General features: G+C 36.5%; 3 protein-coding genes across 3 annotated transcripts; all 3 read left to right on the forward strand.

Moving 5' to 3' along the window:
- Positions 1-1084: 1084 nt before the first annotated feature.
- LOC106437214 lies at positions 1085-2239 on the forward strand. Its single transcript, XM_013878134.3, has one exon. It carries the CDS (start codon positions 1145-1147, stop codon positions 2087-2089), a length of 945 nt encoding a protein of 314 aa, XP_013733588.1. The 5' UTR covers positions 1085-1144; the 3' UTR covers positions 2090-2239.
- A 2301-nt stretch (positions 2240-4540) lies between these two features.
- Positions 4541-7238, forward strand: LOC125591242 (ADP-ribosylation factor GTPase-activating protein AGD5-like). Its single transcript, XM_048765075.1, has 8 exons — positions 4541-4654; positions 5004-5058; positions 5161-5483; positions 5709-5913; positions 6028-6197; positions 6403-6639; positions 6743-6813; positions 6954-7238. The coding sequence occupies exons 1-8, from the start codon at positions 4541-4543 to the stop codon at positions 7126-7128; spliced, it is 1350 nt and encodes a 449-aa protein (XP_048621032.1). The 3' UTR covers positions 7129-7238.
- A 1892-nt stretch (positions 7239-9130) lies between these two features.
- LOC106437191 lies at positions 9131-10432 on the forward strand. The gene has a single exon (XM_013878107.3). The coding sequence runs from the start codon at positions 9191-9193 to the stop codon at positions 10133-10135; it is 945 nt and encodes a 314-aa protein (XP_013733561.1). The 5' UTR covers positions 9131-9190; the 3' UTR covers positions 10136-10432.
- The last annotated feature ends 3433 nt before the right edge of the window (positions 10433-13865 follow it).

Below are 13865 nucleotides of genomic sequence, written 5' to 3' on the forward strand. Positions count from 1 at the left end.
TGCAACACAGGAGACAAGTCAGACTCGACAGCCTTATTCATTTTGTTGTTTATAAAATATATATATATACACGTTATATATTTTAAGTTCTATAATCTATAAAGGATATACACAGCATTCTTTAACCAATAAGAAGAAGAGGATATACACAATATAGCCAACATGCATTCAAAATACAAGAAGATAAATCATTTTCAAGCAAAAAAAATCCAAAATGGTCGGTGTTTTTTTTGTTGACCTGTAATGCGATCTATATCTTTCATTGGTTTGAATTGTCAAATCAAAAATAGTAATAAACAAACTATGCATAGGCGCGTTATGCAAAACAAAATTGAACGCTAGAATTGAGAATGAACGAACGTATGCATATCCATCTCAATTATTTTTGTTTTCTTAGATCTGCATGTACTTATTTGAAGCATTTTTTACATATATCATAATTCTCATTCTCACTCTGAATTTCAAACTATTAATTTTATAATGTCAATGAATATGGCCTACAGCAATACCTAAAAATCATACCTTGGCTGTTTGGAATGTTATGGCAACTAACTCACACATTTCTCTATAATGACTATTTTCTCTTTAATTCTTTTAACTATCTTGTCATCGTTTGTTGTTTTTCTGCGAACCAACATCGTTTATTGTTCTATTTTAAAAAGAAAACCATTTTACCGTGTTATACTATGTTTTTGAGCCACCAATGTATCTCTATCCTGAAGTTTCTCTTTTGTCGTCTCTATATCCTGAAGACTCACAATCAGCTTAACTTTTGTTGCTAAGTGAAAAGAAAAATCAACGCTACGACTTGGTACGTACTTGGTAGATTCTCTCGCAATTCTATAATCTTTAAATGCCATACATACATTTATTGTCAAATCTTGTTGTAGTGTTAGGTATGGTCTAACTTCAAGCGAGAAAACCAAACCCAAACTGCCACGTGTAACTCAGATAAGCCTCCTAAACCATACCTTCTGTAAAGGTCCCACTTATGAGTCTGTAAAAGGCCAACACAATAGGGACCACATCTTAATTTTAATTTCATCATTTTATTAATAATTTAACATATATATACACACACCTCAGCTTCTTCTGTAGATAATAAGATCATCATCGCCTTGACAAAAAAAAAATCATCATCACCATGCAGCTCCTCCCTACCTCTTCCTTTAAAACGACAGCCACCGTCGTCATCGCCGGAGTCTTCTCTGTTTCGGCGGCGGTGAGTTTAGCCGTTCCATCAGTTTCCCATTTTGCTGCTTCTTGCTTTCCGATCATTTACGATAGCACCATCTTCCTCCTTAAGCCACCGTATCTTTACCTAGTCATCAACTGTATCATCCTCTCCATCGTCGCTACATCCAAGTTCACGCATGAATCATGTTCCAGTACTGACGATCCTGATACGGTCGTACCGGTACCGGTACCTACTTATATCGACGCCGGTTATCTAAACGTGGCGCACGTCGCCGGTTCTGATTATACCGGATTTGTGGAGAATGATGCGACGGTGAAAGATGTCCACGAAGTCATTGATAATGATAAGGTGATAGGAGAAGATGTAAAGACAGAGACGGAGAAGCCAAGAACGAGTAACGGTTTACCAGAACCGGAGACAGATAAACCAAAACTAAAAGATGGTTCGCTGGAGATTCCGGTTCTGAAGAACACGAGGAAACCACCTAGGTTCGGTCGGCAAAAGTCGCTTAAAGCTAGCCAAGAAAGTAAGAAGTCTGCGTTGGGAGTGACGAAGCCACCGAGGAGACAAGACACGCTGGAGACGACGTGGAAGAAGATAACGGAAGGACGCTCGACGCCGTTAATTAAACACTTGTCGAAATCCGACAAGTGGCAAGAAAGGTCGCACGTGCGAAGCTCAAAGGAGAAGACGACCAAGTCTGAGAACTCTACGGAGGAGGAGACGTTGCGGAAAACGCGTCTGAAACGCGAGCCGTCGCCGGGTCAGGAGGAGCTGAACCGGCGCGTGGAAGCGTTTATCAAGAAGTTCAACGAAGAGATGAGACTGCAAAGATTGGAATCTTTGGCCAAGTATAACGAATTGGTGCTAAATGGAGGGACTCGTTTGTAAATAAATATTCTTATGTTTTCTTAGCTGTCGGAGAAGACTAGACGGCACCGGCACAGTCGCAAATGTTGACTCTTTTTAGAACCACTTAAAAGGTTTTTTTTTGTCTTCATGGGAAGATAAAATTGTATGTGTTGATTGTTTGTGTATGTATGTATGATTGTTCTAAAAAAAAAAAAAAAAAAATCACATTAATCATGTGGTTTAAATGAAAGATATTGGGTAAACAGAGAGTAGACAGTGGACTAGTGATTGAATCCATTGTTTGTTTGCTTTCTTATAAACAATATTATTATTACTATTTATAATAGAGAAAAAGACTATTATAGCACAAACCAAGTTTTTGTTCCCAAAGTAGCACTCAAGGTTCAAAGTCACAAAAATATATTTCATTAAAGAGGTAAATATACACTTATACCCCTTGGGTTAATTAATCCAAACCTTAGGGTTTAGAGTTAAGGGGTGGGGTTTTGGAATTAGGGTTTAAAATTTTATAACAAATAAATACTAAAATAAAAAATAAAAATTTTAAAAACAGTTTCAAAAAGTATTTTTAAATTATAAAAAGAAAATTTGAAAAAAAAATAAAAAAAAAATTTCAAAAAAAAAAATTATAAAAATTTTGAATCTGAAAACATAATCTGAAACTATAAAAAAATTTCTTTTTTTTTTTTATTTTTTTTTATTTTTTTTATTTATTTTTGTTTATTTATTTAATTTTAAACCAAGGATATTAAGGATATTTTACATTTTAATGAATGTCATTTTTGTGACTTTCTCCTTCTAGTGCTGAGACATAAACTTCAAAAGGTGCTATTATTGACAATTACCCTTTATAATACTACACATTTTGTTTTTTTGGCAGAAATGAGTATGTAATTCTCCTGTGTACACACTACACTCTACTACTACTCGTCAAATAATAGGTTTAAAATTTCGAGAAACTGAATTATACATTTAGGTGTTTATTTGTTTTCCCTTCGAGGCAAAAATATCAAAACAAAATTATAGCTTCATTTTTTATTTTAATGTTCAATGTTTTTTAAAAGAAAACCATGCAACAACTCTGAAGCTATGAGAGCCTTTCATATAGTGATATACGGCTTGCAAAAATGCTTCCATCCCCAACCAGTTTGATCCGATACGGCTGCAAAATTTGACTTTTCGGAGATTAAATGCACACGCTAGTTATGGAAGATTGAGTAGAGAGTCAGATCGAGTTAACTACTCCTTGGAGAGAGGAGGGAAGACAACTGGTTTCATGAGTGTGTGTGTGTGTGAGAGAGAGAGAGAGAGAGAGAGAGAGAGAGAGAGAGAGAGAGAGAGAGAGAGAGAGAGAGAGAGAGAGAGAGAGAGAGAGAGAGAGAGAGAGAGAGAGAGAGAGAGAGAGAGAGAGAGAGAGAGAGAGAGAGAGAGAGAGAGAGAGAGAGAGAGAGAGAGAGAGAGAGAGAGAGAGAGAGGGCACTGAAACTAATGTAGCCAGTATATAACATAAATGAATTTGATGTACGTGGTTAGAATAATCAGCAGTAGCTAAAGTTAGAACTGGCCTAGAAATTTAGAAGAATTTTATTTACCGTGATAAACAAATCTTAACAATAGTTAATAGAAAACACGAAGCCTTACATTGTTAACAAACCCGATCGAACTAGATAAACAAGTCTTAATTAAAGATAACATTAAAAGAAAACACAAGCCTTAACTTGGACATCCTTAACAAACCCTAACAATATAAAAGTCTTCACGATCGATAAGATAAACTGATATCTCATGTTTTTATAGCTTTTTAGCACTTGTTTGTAGTTCATCTTAATTATTTTAAGTTGCATTTAGATGTATATATTGCATTTGTGTGTTCATTTGCATTTGACAGGGTCTAAAGTGCACTTTTGAGAAGTCTCGGGCAAAATCGTGAGGTTATGGTTGCAATTTATAAAGTACGGGGTCAGAAACGAAATTATCAAAACGCCAGGGACCACTGTGAAATTTCTAAGAGGTCTGGAATGTTCAATCGGAACTTTGGGGGTTAATTTGTGAGGACATATATGCAATATCAAGGGTTTTGAGGTCAAATCATGAATATCAGAAACGTGAAGGACCATATGTGAAAAACAGCTAAAGATCACCATTGTCGTTCTTCTTCACTTCGATCCCGACGATTCCGGCGGTTACCACGGCTTATTCCGACGATGGCGATGGCCGAGAGCACGACGGAGTAGACGAATTGGGCGAGATATCCATTGGAGGAGCTGTCAAGCTTCTCGATCTGAAGCTTAGCCATGACGGAGATGATAACCGGAGTTGCAGAGGACGAGTCCGGTGCTGCTGGCTGGAACACGAACTGAACCACCACCACGAGCCAAGCCTGAGACGAAGAAGAAGAAGTTGGAGCTCGCGATTCAGGCCCGAGACATACATGATGATCCACGGCGGAGTTCGTAGTGGCAAGCGGAGATGGAGATTCATGGCAGAGACTTGAGGGAGAACCGCGGATGGATGCAGACCGCTGCGAAGAACAGCGTTTCTAACGCGATCGTTTGGGTTTACGATATGGAAAGTGCGATTGACGTTTTAAAATCAGCTTTTTATCCAAATTTAATTGGTTTAATCTGAGTTTGTCCGGTTAACCCGGTTTAATTTTAAAAGCCTATAAATAAGTATTTGAGGGCAAAATAACAAAATTTCTATATTTATAGCCCAACAAAAATATATTTTAACCAAAAATTTCTACATTTGTCCAGTTTAGTAGTTTATGCCGGAACCTCAAACAATTATGTGCAAAAGTACATGATTAAGTTGTGACTTCTGATTTCGCATATGATCTGGGTCCTTCTGGTCAAGTCGATGTTAACGTTAGCAGCATAAGCGTACTTATTTATTCCAGCGAAACATCTGAGTTTTTGGCTGATGAGTGTAGGTTCGATCTGCCACTCTGGACACATGGCTCCCCGAGCAGGTTGCATTTATTCATTGTAAGTTTCTTTCAAACTCTAATTCTTTGTAGGCGCCTCCATTAGAGAGGGTTAGTTTAGTTTCACCGTGTAAAAGTACATATGGACAATATTTGCATGCAGCAATGGGAAATGAGAGAGCAAATAGTTACTGGGAAGCTGAGCTACCCCCAAATTATGATAGAGTTGGAATTGAGAATTTCATACGTGCAAAGTATGAAGAGAAGAGATGGGTTTCTAAAGGTGAAAAGGCTAGATCACCCCCAAGAGTAGAGCAGGAACGGCGGAGATCTGTGGAGAGGACTGTGCCTGGATATGAGCATGGGCACAGTAGTAGCCCTGTAAATTTGTTTGAGGAGAAGAAAACTGTCCAAGCACCTAGAACAAGAAATAGTGTTGCTGCAACGAGGATAAGTCTTCCGGTGCCTCCCCAGGGACCTAATCAGGTACCAAACATACTACATGGACGATATGTTTTACTAAAGAAATTAGCGCCTTTAGTTATGCATACATAATGCATATGATGATATAGATGTCAGTCCTTATATTCTTACATCTAGTAGACAACTTTGTTTCTAGAGCATCATAATCTTTCGAAGAGTGACTTTTCAATTTTACTAAAAGTATCCAAATCCTTGTTTTTCTGATACATTTTGCTATAAAATTGATAGGTTATAAAGCCACAGCAGAAAATAGAAACTGTAGCCGCTCCTGTGGAGACAAAGAAACCAACAGTAAATGTTGCACCGGCATCAGATCCTCCAAAGGTGGATTTTGCTACTGACCTCTTCAACATGCTATCAGTTGATGAGCCTGCTGCAAATACCTCAGAGACAGCAGCTCCTGCTGATGATAACCTATGGGCTGGCTTTCAGTGTATGTATCTTATCTATGCGTGATCATGATTATTGTGGCACATTTTTCAGTATGTTACCCTTTCTTCTCTACAAAAATGCTCTAGACTAAAATATTAATTTCTGAATCCCACAGCGGCTGGAAGTGGTCAAACGGCAGAGAAGATTGTCACAGCAAAGCCTGATGAGAGCAGTTCTCCTCCAGCTACCGGGATCGAGGATTTATTTAAAGACACACCTAACTTTACAGTCCAACAAGCACCACAGAAAGATGTGAAAGGTGATATCATGAGCCTATTTGAGAAGGTAAACTCTGAAGTCAATTGTATACTCTTCTCATATATACGGCTTTCTTGGATCTACCTTTCTGTTGATTCTCACTTTTCCATATTTATTTTGGTGTATCGCTAAACTCACAAGTTACATATATAGTGTGAGTATGTGTTCACTTACTCTGATTCTTTCTATTTCAGCACTGGAAATATAACTCTTGTGTTTCATTTTTTTACAGTCGAATATGGTGTCGCCTTTTGCCATGCAACAACAACAGTTTGCTATGCTTGCTCAGCAGCAAGCCCTTTACATGGCTGCTGCAAAAGCTGCAGGAGGAACTCCAAACGGCGTGAATCAACAAGCTGTTGCTAATGCTCTTAACTTAGCATCTGCGAATTGGTCAAACACTGGCTACCAGATCGCTGGAATGACTAACCCAGGAAGTGGTCAACCTGATCTCCAGAAACTTATGCAAGTAAGATCCCCATTTTGCTTCTACTTTTTTGAGCAAGATTTAAATTACCATTGACAATAGTTTTGCAAAATTCTCACTGGTTCTTGCTCTCTCTTAACTTTAGAACATGAACGCAAACATGAACATGAGACCTGTACAACCGCAAGAGAACACTCCTCAATATCCAATATCCAAGTATGTAAACAATACTGATTAAAAAGGAGGAATCTGTATCCCTCCCATTCAGTTTTCCCTTTGAACTTTGAAGAATAATTTTCTTAATGTACGTACTCTGAGATATATACTGATTTCTGATTGTATCATCTATAATGCAGTTTCTACACGACGAGTCAAGTCAACCACGTGGGGAACGGTATGACCCCAAACTCAACCGGTAAACCTCAGTCATCAACCGCAGCACAACAACCAACGGGCACCACACCATCTTCTCAGTCAGGGAAAGAGTTTGATTTTTCTTCCTTGATGGATGGAATGTTCACTAAACATTGATCAAGAGAGGGACCTTTTCTGAATTTTGTGCATCTTAAAATTTGTCCTGTATTTGAAGAACTAAAAATATATATATACAATAATAATCTACGATCAGCTTTTTCATCAAACAATTCTTTTCGTTGAATTTTTTTGTTATAGTTTGGACTATGGTTTACAAATAAACTGTAGGTAAAACACTGAAGCTGTAGGTTTATGTGAAAAGCTATATAACATGTACACGTAAATTTCAAGCAAAACAATCAAGTTGTTGTTAACTACACCTAACTATTGTGAAGTATGCTTTGTTCTAGAAACCAAACTTGATAGTTGCTTTGCCTATGTAAAGATGGATACGTACGATTGCTTTTTGGAACTAAGCAAAGAAAACAAACGGCTAGAAAACCCGTTCAAACAGAAAGTTATCGACCTTTATTGGTAAGATCAATAAAGGCTACGTGTTGATGTTGAACTTGTTATGTATGGACGGCTGTTTAAGCGTTACAAAAGGTTTGAGTTTGGCATTGTTCGGGCTTTCGGTCAAATGGCTTAAATAAAAAACTCATTCATTCTCCTCTCCTTCACCACAAGTTTTTGTACCTCCCTCTCGCCAACCTTTGTTTACCTTTTTCCTTTTAAGATGTCATGTTCGTGAACCAATTCAATTGTAGATAAGATTATAGTTATTAATGTTTGGTTCTTAAATAGCCTTTTTATATAGTAGCAAACTAACGACTCAAAGACTGCGCGCGGGATAGTTAAGTTCGGCAATATGATAAAGACAACTTGTAAATGCCTTTTGTTCAAATCATCCAGTTAATATCTAATCTAATTAAGTTGTGTAGATTGGTTTTGTTGTTTTAGTTTTCTTAAATTCTTGTGAATCTTGCCATTTTAGGTCTGTCGCAATCAAGCTAATAAAACACGTAATATGATAATTAATGCAACACAGGAGACAAGTCAGACTCGACAGCCTTATTCATTTTGTTGTTTATAAAATATATATATATACACGTTATATATTTTAAGTTCTATAATCTATAAAGGATATACACAGCATTCTTTAACCAATAAGAAGAAGAGGATATACACAATATAGCCAACATGCATTCAAATACAAGAAGATAAATCATTTTCAAGCAAAAAAAATCCAAAATGGTCGGTGTTTTTTTGTTGACCTGTAATGCGATCTATATCTTTCATTGGTTTGAATTGTCAAATCAAAAATAGTAATAAACAAACTATGCATAGGCGCGTTATGCAAAACAAAATTGAACGCTAGAATTGAGAATGAACGAACGTATGCATATCCATCTCAATTATTTTTGTTTTCTTAGATCTGCATGTACTTATTTGAAGCATTTTTTACATATATCATAATTCTCATTCTCACTCTGAATTTCAAACTATTAATTTTATAATGTCAATGAATATGGCCTACAGCAATACCTAAAAATCATACCTTGGCTGTTTGGAATGTTATGGCAACTAACTCACACATTTCTCTATAATGACTATTTTCTCTTTAATTCTTTTAACTATCTTGTCATCGTTTGTTGTTTTTCTGCGAACCAACATCGTTTATTGTTCTATTTTAAAAAGAAAACCATTTTACCGTGTTATACTATGTTTTTGAGCCACCAATGTATCTCTATCCTGAAGTTTCTCTTTTGTCGTCTCTATATCCTGAAGACTCACAATCAGCTTAACTTTTGTTGCTAAGTGAAAAGAAAAATCAACGCTACGACTTGGTACGTACTTGGTAGATTCTCTCGCAATTCTATAATCTTTAAATGCCATACATACATTTATTGTCAAATCTTGTTGTAGTGTTAGGTATGGTCTAACTTCAAGCGAGAAAACCAAACCCAAACTGCCACGTGTAACTCAGATAAGCCTCCTAAACCATACCTTCTGTAAAGGTCCCACTTATGAGTCTGTAAAGGCCAACACAATAGGGACCACATCTTAATTTTAATTTCATCATTTTATTAATAATTTAACATATATATACACACACCTCAGCTTCTTCTGTAGATAATAAGATCATCATCGCCTTGACAAAAAAAAAATCATCATCACCATGCAGCTCCTCCCTACCTCTTCCTTTAAAACGACAGCCACCGTCGTCATCGCCGGAGTCTTCTCTGTTTCGGCGGCGGTGAGTTTAGCCGTTCCATCAGTTTCCCATTTTGCTGCTTCTTGCTTTCCGATCATTTACGATAGCACCATCTTCCTCCTTAAGCCACCGTATCTTTACCTAGTCATCAACTGTATCATCCTCTCCATCGTCGCTACATCCAAGTTCACGCATGAATCATGTTCCAGTACTGACGATCCTGATACGGTCGTACCGGTACCGGTACCTACTTATATCGACGCCGGTTATCTAAACGTGGCGCACGTCGCCGGTTCTGATTATACCGGATTTGTGGAGAATGATGCGACGGTGAAAGATGTCCACGAAGTCATTGATAATGATAAGGTGATAGGAGAAGATGTAAAGACAGAGACGGAGAAGCCAAGAACGAGTAACGGTTTACCAGAACCGGAGACAGATAAACCAAAACTAAAAGATGGTTCGCTGGAGATTCCGGTTCTGAAGAACACGAGGAAACCACCTAGGTTCGGTCGGCAAAAGTCGCTTAAAGCTAGCCAAGAAAGTAAGAAGTCTGCGTTGGGAGTGACGAAGCCACCGAGGAGACAAGACACGCTGGAGACGACGTGGAAGAAGATAACGGAAGGACGCTCGACGCCGTTAATTAAACACTTGTCGAAATCCGACAAGTGGCAAGAAAGGTCGCACGTGCGAAGCTCAAAGGAGAAGACGACCAAGTCTGAGAACTCTACGGAGGAGGAGACGTTGCGGAAAACGCGTCTGAAACGCGAGCCGTCGCCGGGTCAGGAGGAGCTGAACCGGCGCGTGGAAGCGTTTATCAAGAAGTTCAACGAAGAGATGAGACTGCAAAGATTGGAATCTTTGGCCAAGTATAACGAATTGGTGCTAAATGGAGGGACTCGTTTGTAAATAAATATTCTTATGTTTTCTTAGCTGTCGGAGAAGACTAGACGGCACCGGCACAGTCGCAAATGTTGACTCTTTTTAGAACCACTTAAAAGGTTTTTTTTTGTCTTCATGGGAAGATAAAATTGTATGTGTTGATTGTTTGTGTATGTATGTATGATTGTTCTATTTATACTTTCAAAAAATCACATTAATCATGTGGTTTAAATGAAAGATATTGGGTAAACAGAGAGTAGACAGTGGACTAGTGATTGAATCCATTGTTTGTTTGCTTTCTTATAAACAATATTATTATTACTATTTATAATAGAGAAAAAGACTATTATAGCACCAAACCAAGTTTTTGTTCCCAAAGTAGCACTCAAGGTTCAAAGTCACAAAAATATATTTCATTAAAGAGGTAAATATACACTTATACCCCTTGGGTTAATTAATCCAAACCTTAGGGTTTAGAGTTAAGGGGTGGGGTTTTGGAATTAGGGTTTAAAATTTTATAACAAATAAATACTAAAATAAAAAATAAAAATTTTAAAAACAGTTTCAAAAAGTATTTTTAAATTATAAAAAGAAAATTTGAAAAAAAAATAAAAAAAAAATTTCAAAAAAAAAAATTATAAAAATTTTGAATCTGAAAACATATAATCTGAAACTATAAAAAAATTTCTTTTTTTTTTTTATTTTTTTTTATTTTTTTTATTTATTTTTGTTTATTTATTTAATTTTAAACCAAGGATATTAAGGATATTTTACATTTTAATGAATGTCATTTTTGTGACTTTCTCCTTCTAGTGCTGAGACATAAACTTCAAAAGGTGCTATTATTGACAATTACCCTTTATAATACTACACATTTTGTTTTTTTGGCAGAAATGAGTATGTAATTCTCCTGTGTACACACTACACTCTACTACTCCGTCAAATAATAGGTTTAAAATTTCGAGAAACTGAATTATACATTTAGGTGTTTATTTGTTTTCCCTTCGAGGCAAAAATATCAAAACAAAATTATAGCTTCATTTTTTATTTTAATGTTCAATGTTTTTTAAAAGAAAACCATGCAACAACTCTGAAGCTATGAGAGCCTTTCATATAGTGATATACGGCTTGCAAAAATGCTTCCATCCCCAACCAGTTTGATCCGATACGGCTGCAAAATTTGACTTTTCGGAGATTAAATGCACACGCTAGTTATGGAAGATTGAGTAGAGAGTCAGATCGAGTTAACTACTCCTTGGAGAGAGGAGGGAAGACAACTGGTTTCATGAGTGTGTGTGTGTGTGAGAGAGAGAGAGAGAGAGAGAGAGAGAGAGAGAGAGAGAGAGAGAGAGAGAGAGAGAGAGAGAGAGAGAGAGAGAGAGAGAGAGAGAGAGAGAGAGAGAGAGAGAGAGAGAGAGAAGAGAGAGAGAGAGAGAGAGAGAGAGAGAGAGAGAGAGAGAGAGAGAGAGAGAGAGAGGAGGAGAGAGAGAGGGCACTGAAACTAATGTAGCCAGTATATAACATAAATGAATTTGATGTACGTGGTTAGAATAATCAGCAGTAGCTAAAGTTAGAACTGGCCTAGAAATTTAGAAGAATTTTATTTACCGTGATAAACAAATCTTAACAATAGTTAATAGAAAACACGAAGCCTTACATTGTTAACAAACCCGATCGAACTAGATAAACAAGTCTTAATTAAAGATAACATTAAAAGAAAACACAAGCCTTAACTTGGACATCCTTAACAAACCCTAACAATATAAAAGTCTTCACGATCGATAAGATAAACTGATATCTCATGTTTTTATAGCTTTTTAGCACTTGTTTGTAGTTCATCTTAATTATTTTAAGTTGCATTTAGATGTATATATTGCATTTGTGTGTTCATTTGCATTTGACAGGGTCTAAAGTGCACTTTTGAGAAGTCTCGGGCAAAATCGTGAGGTTATGGTTGCAATTTATAAAGTACGGGGTCAGAAACGAAATTATCAAAACGCCAGGGACCACTGTGAAATTTCTAAGAGGTCTGGAATGTTCAATCGGAACTTTGGGGGTTAATTTGTGAGGACATATATGCAATATCAAGGGTTTTGAGGTCAAATCATGAATATCAGAAACGTGAAGGACCATATGTGAAAAACAGCTAAAGATCACCATTGTCGTTCTTCTTCACTTCGATCCCGACGATTCCGGCGGTTACCACGGCTTATTCCGACGATGGCGATGGCCGAGAGCACGACGGAGTAGACGAATTGGGCGAGATATCCATTGGAGGAGCTGTCAAGCTTCTCGATCTGAAGCTTAGCCATGACGGAGATGATAACCGGAGTTGCAGAGGACGAGTCCGGTGCTGCTGGCTGGAACACGAACTGAACCACCACCACGAGCCAAGCCTGAGACGAAGAAGAAGAAGTTGGAGCTCGCGATTCAGGCCCGAGACATACATGATGATCCACGGCGGAGTTCGTAGTGGCAAGCGGAGATGGAGATTCATGGCAGAGACTTGAGGGAGAACCGCGGATGGATGCAGACCGCTGCGAAGAACAGCGTTTCTAACGCGATCGTTTGGGTTTACGATATGGAAAGTGCGATTGACGTTTTAAAATCAGCTTTTTATCCAAATTTAATTGGTTTAATCTGAGTTTGTCCGGTTAACCCGGTTTAATTTTAAAAGCCTATAAATAAGTATTTGAGGGCAAAATAACAAAATTTCTATATTTATAGCCCAACAAAAATATATTTTAACCAAAAATTTCTACATTGATAGCCCAACTAGTTATCCACCTTCTTTAAGTTATTATAACTGAATATCAGAAAAAAAAAAAAGTTAAGTAAGCTGCCTACGTCACACTTTTACGTGTAAAATGTGTCGTGGATGGTTTCTTTTTGTTAAAGAACAAATGTTATAGCTAATATATAAAAATATATCGTGGGTATATTACCGATGATACAATCTTAGAGTTAGGTCTCTTTTTTTTAGTATTTTTGGCTAAATCGTTAGATCCGTTTCATTTTGTTTATGTTGTTACTAGGGTCGGCCCGCCCTACGGGCGGGATGTGATGTATTGGTTTTTATCGATGATATAATTTTTGTGTTAATTTTTCTTTTATGTTAATTTGGTTGTGAATATGATTATGTTAAGCAATCAGTGTTATCTACATCAAATTTAAATTGTATAACTAAAAATGACATGGGAGCAGACTTATTGTCGTCGATTCAGAGTTACAAAATTTTATAGTGTTATAATACTCATAACACTTTTCTAAATTTAAATTTTGAGCATTATAAATTAAATCAAACGAAATCGATCAAAAGAGAACACAATTGAGAAACCTTGTTAAACCACAGATAGTAAAGACATCTTTGGATCTTATGGACTGAAATATTGAGTTTTAGTATCTTATTTTTCCTCTGTAGCCAAAGAAGGAGCATATGCCTTTTATGTTCAGTTTTCGATCAAATGAGAGTTCTTTACTGTTTTTCTTAACAATTAGATATAAGAGTATGAAAAATAAAATACAATTATAATTTAGATTTAATAGATATATATTACATTAGAATTGACTATCATTTCAAAATTTGTTGAGCAACACATTGAATAAATGAAAAAAATTCTGAATTGGCATATTAATTACCTTTTAATAGTCAATGAATAAATTTGTTGAAATATATTTTAATTATATTTGCTCAACAAATTTTGAAATGATTAAAACTCACAATTTATTATATTTTCAGTATTGGAATTAACGGAAG

This window comes from Brassica napus, chromosome A3 (assembly GCF_020379485.1).
Source record: "Brassica napus cultivar Da-Ae chromosome A3, Da-Ae, whole genome shotgun sequence".
Classification (NCBI taxonomy): Eukaryota; Viridiplantae; Streptophyta; class Magnoliopsida; order Brassicales; family Brassicaceae; genus Brassica; species Brassica napus.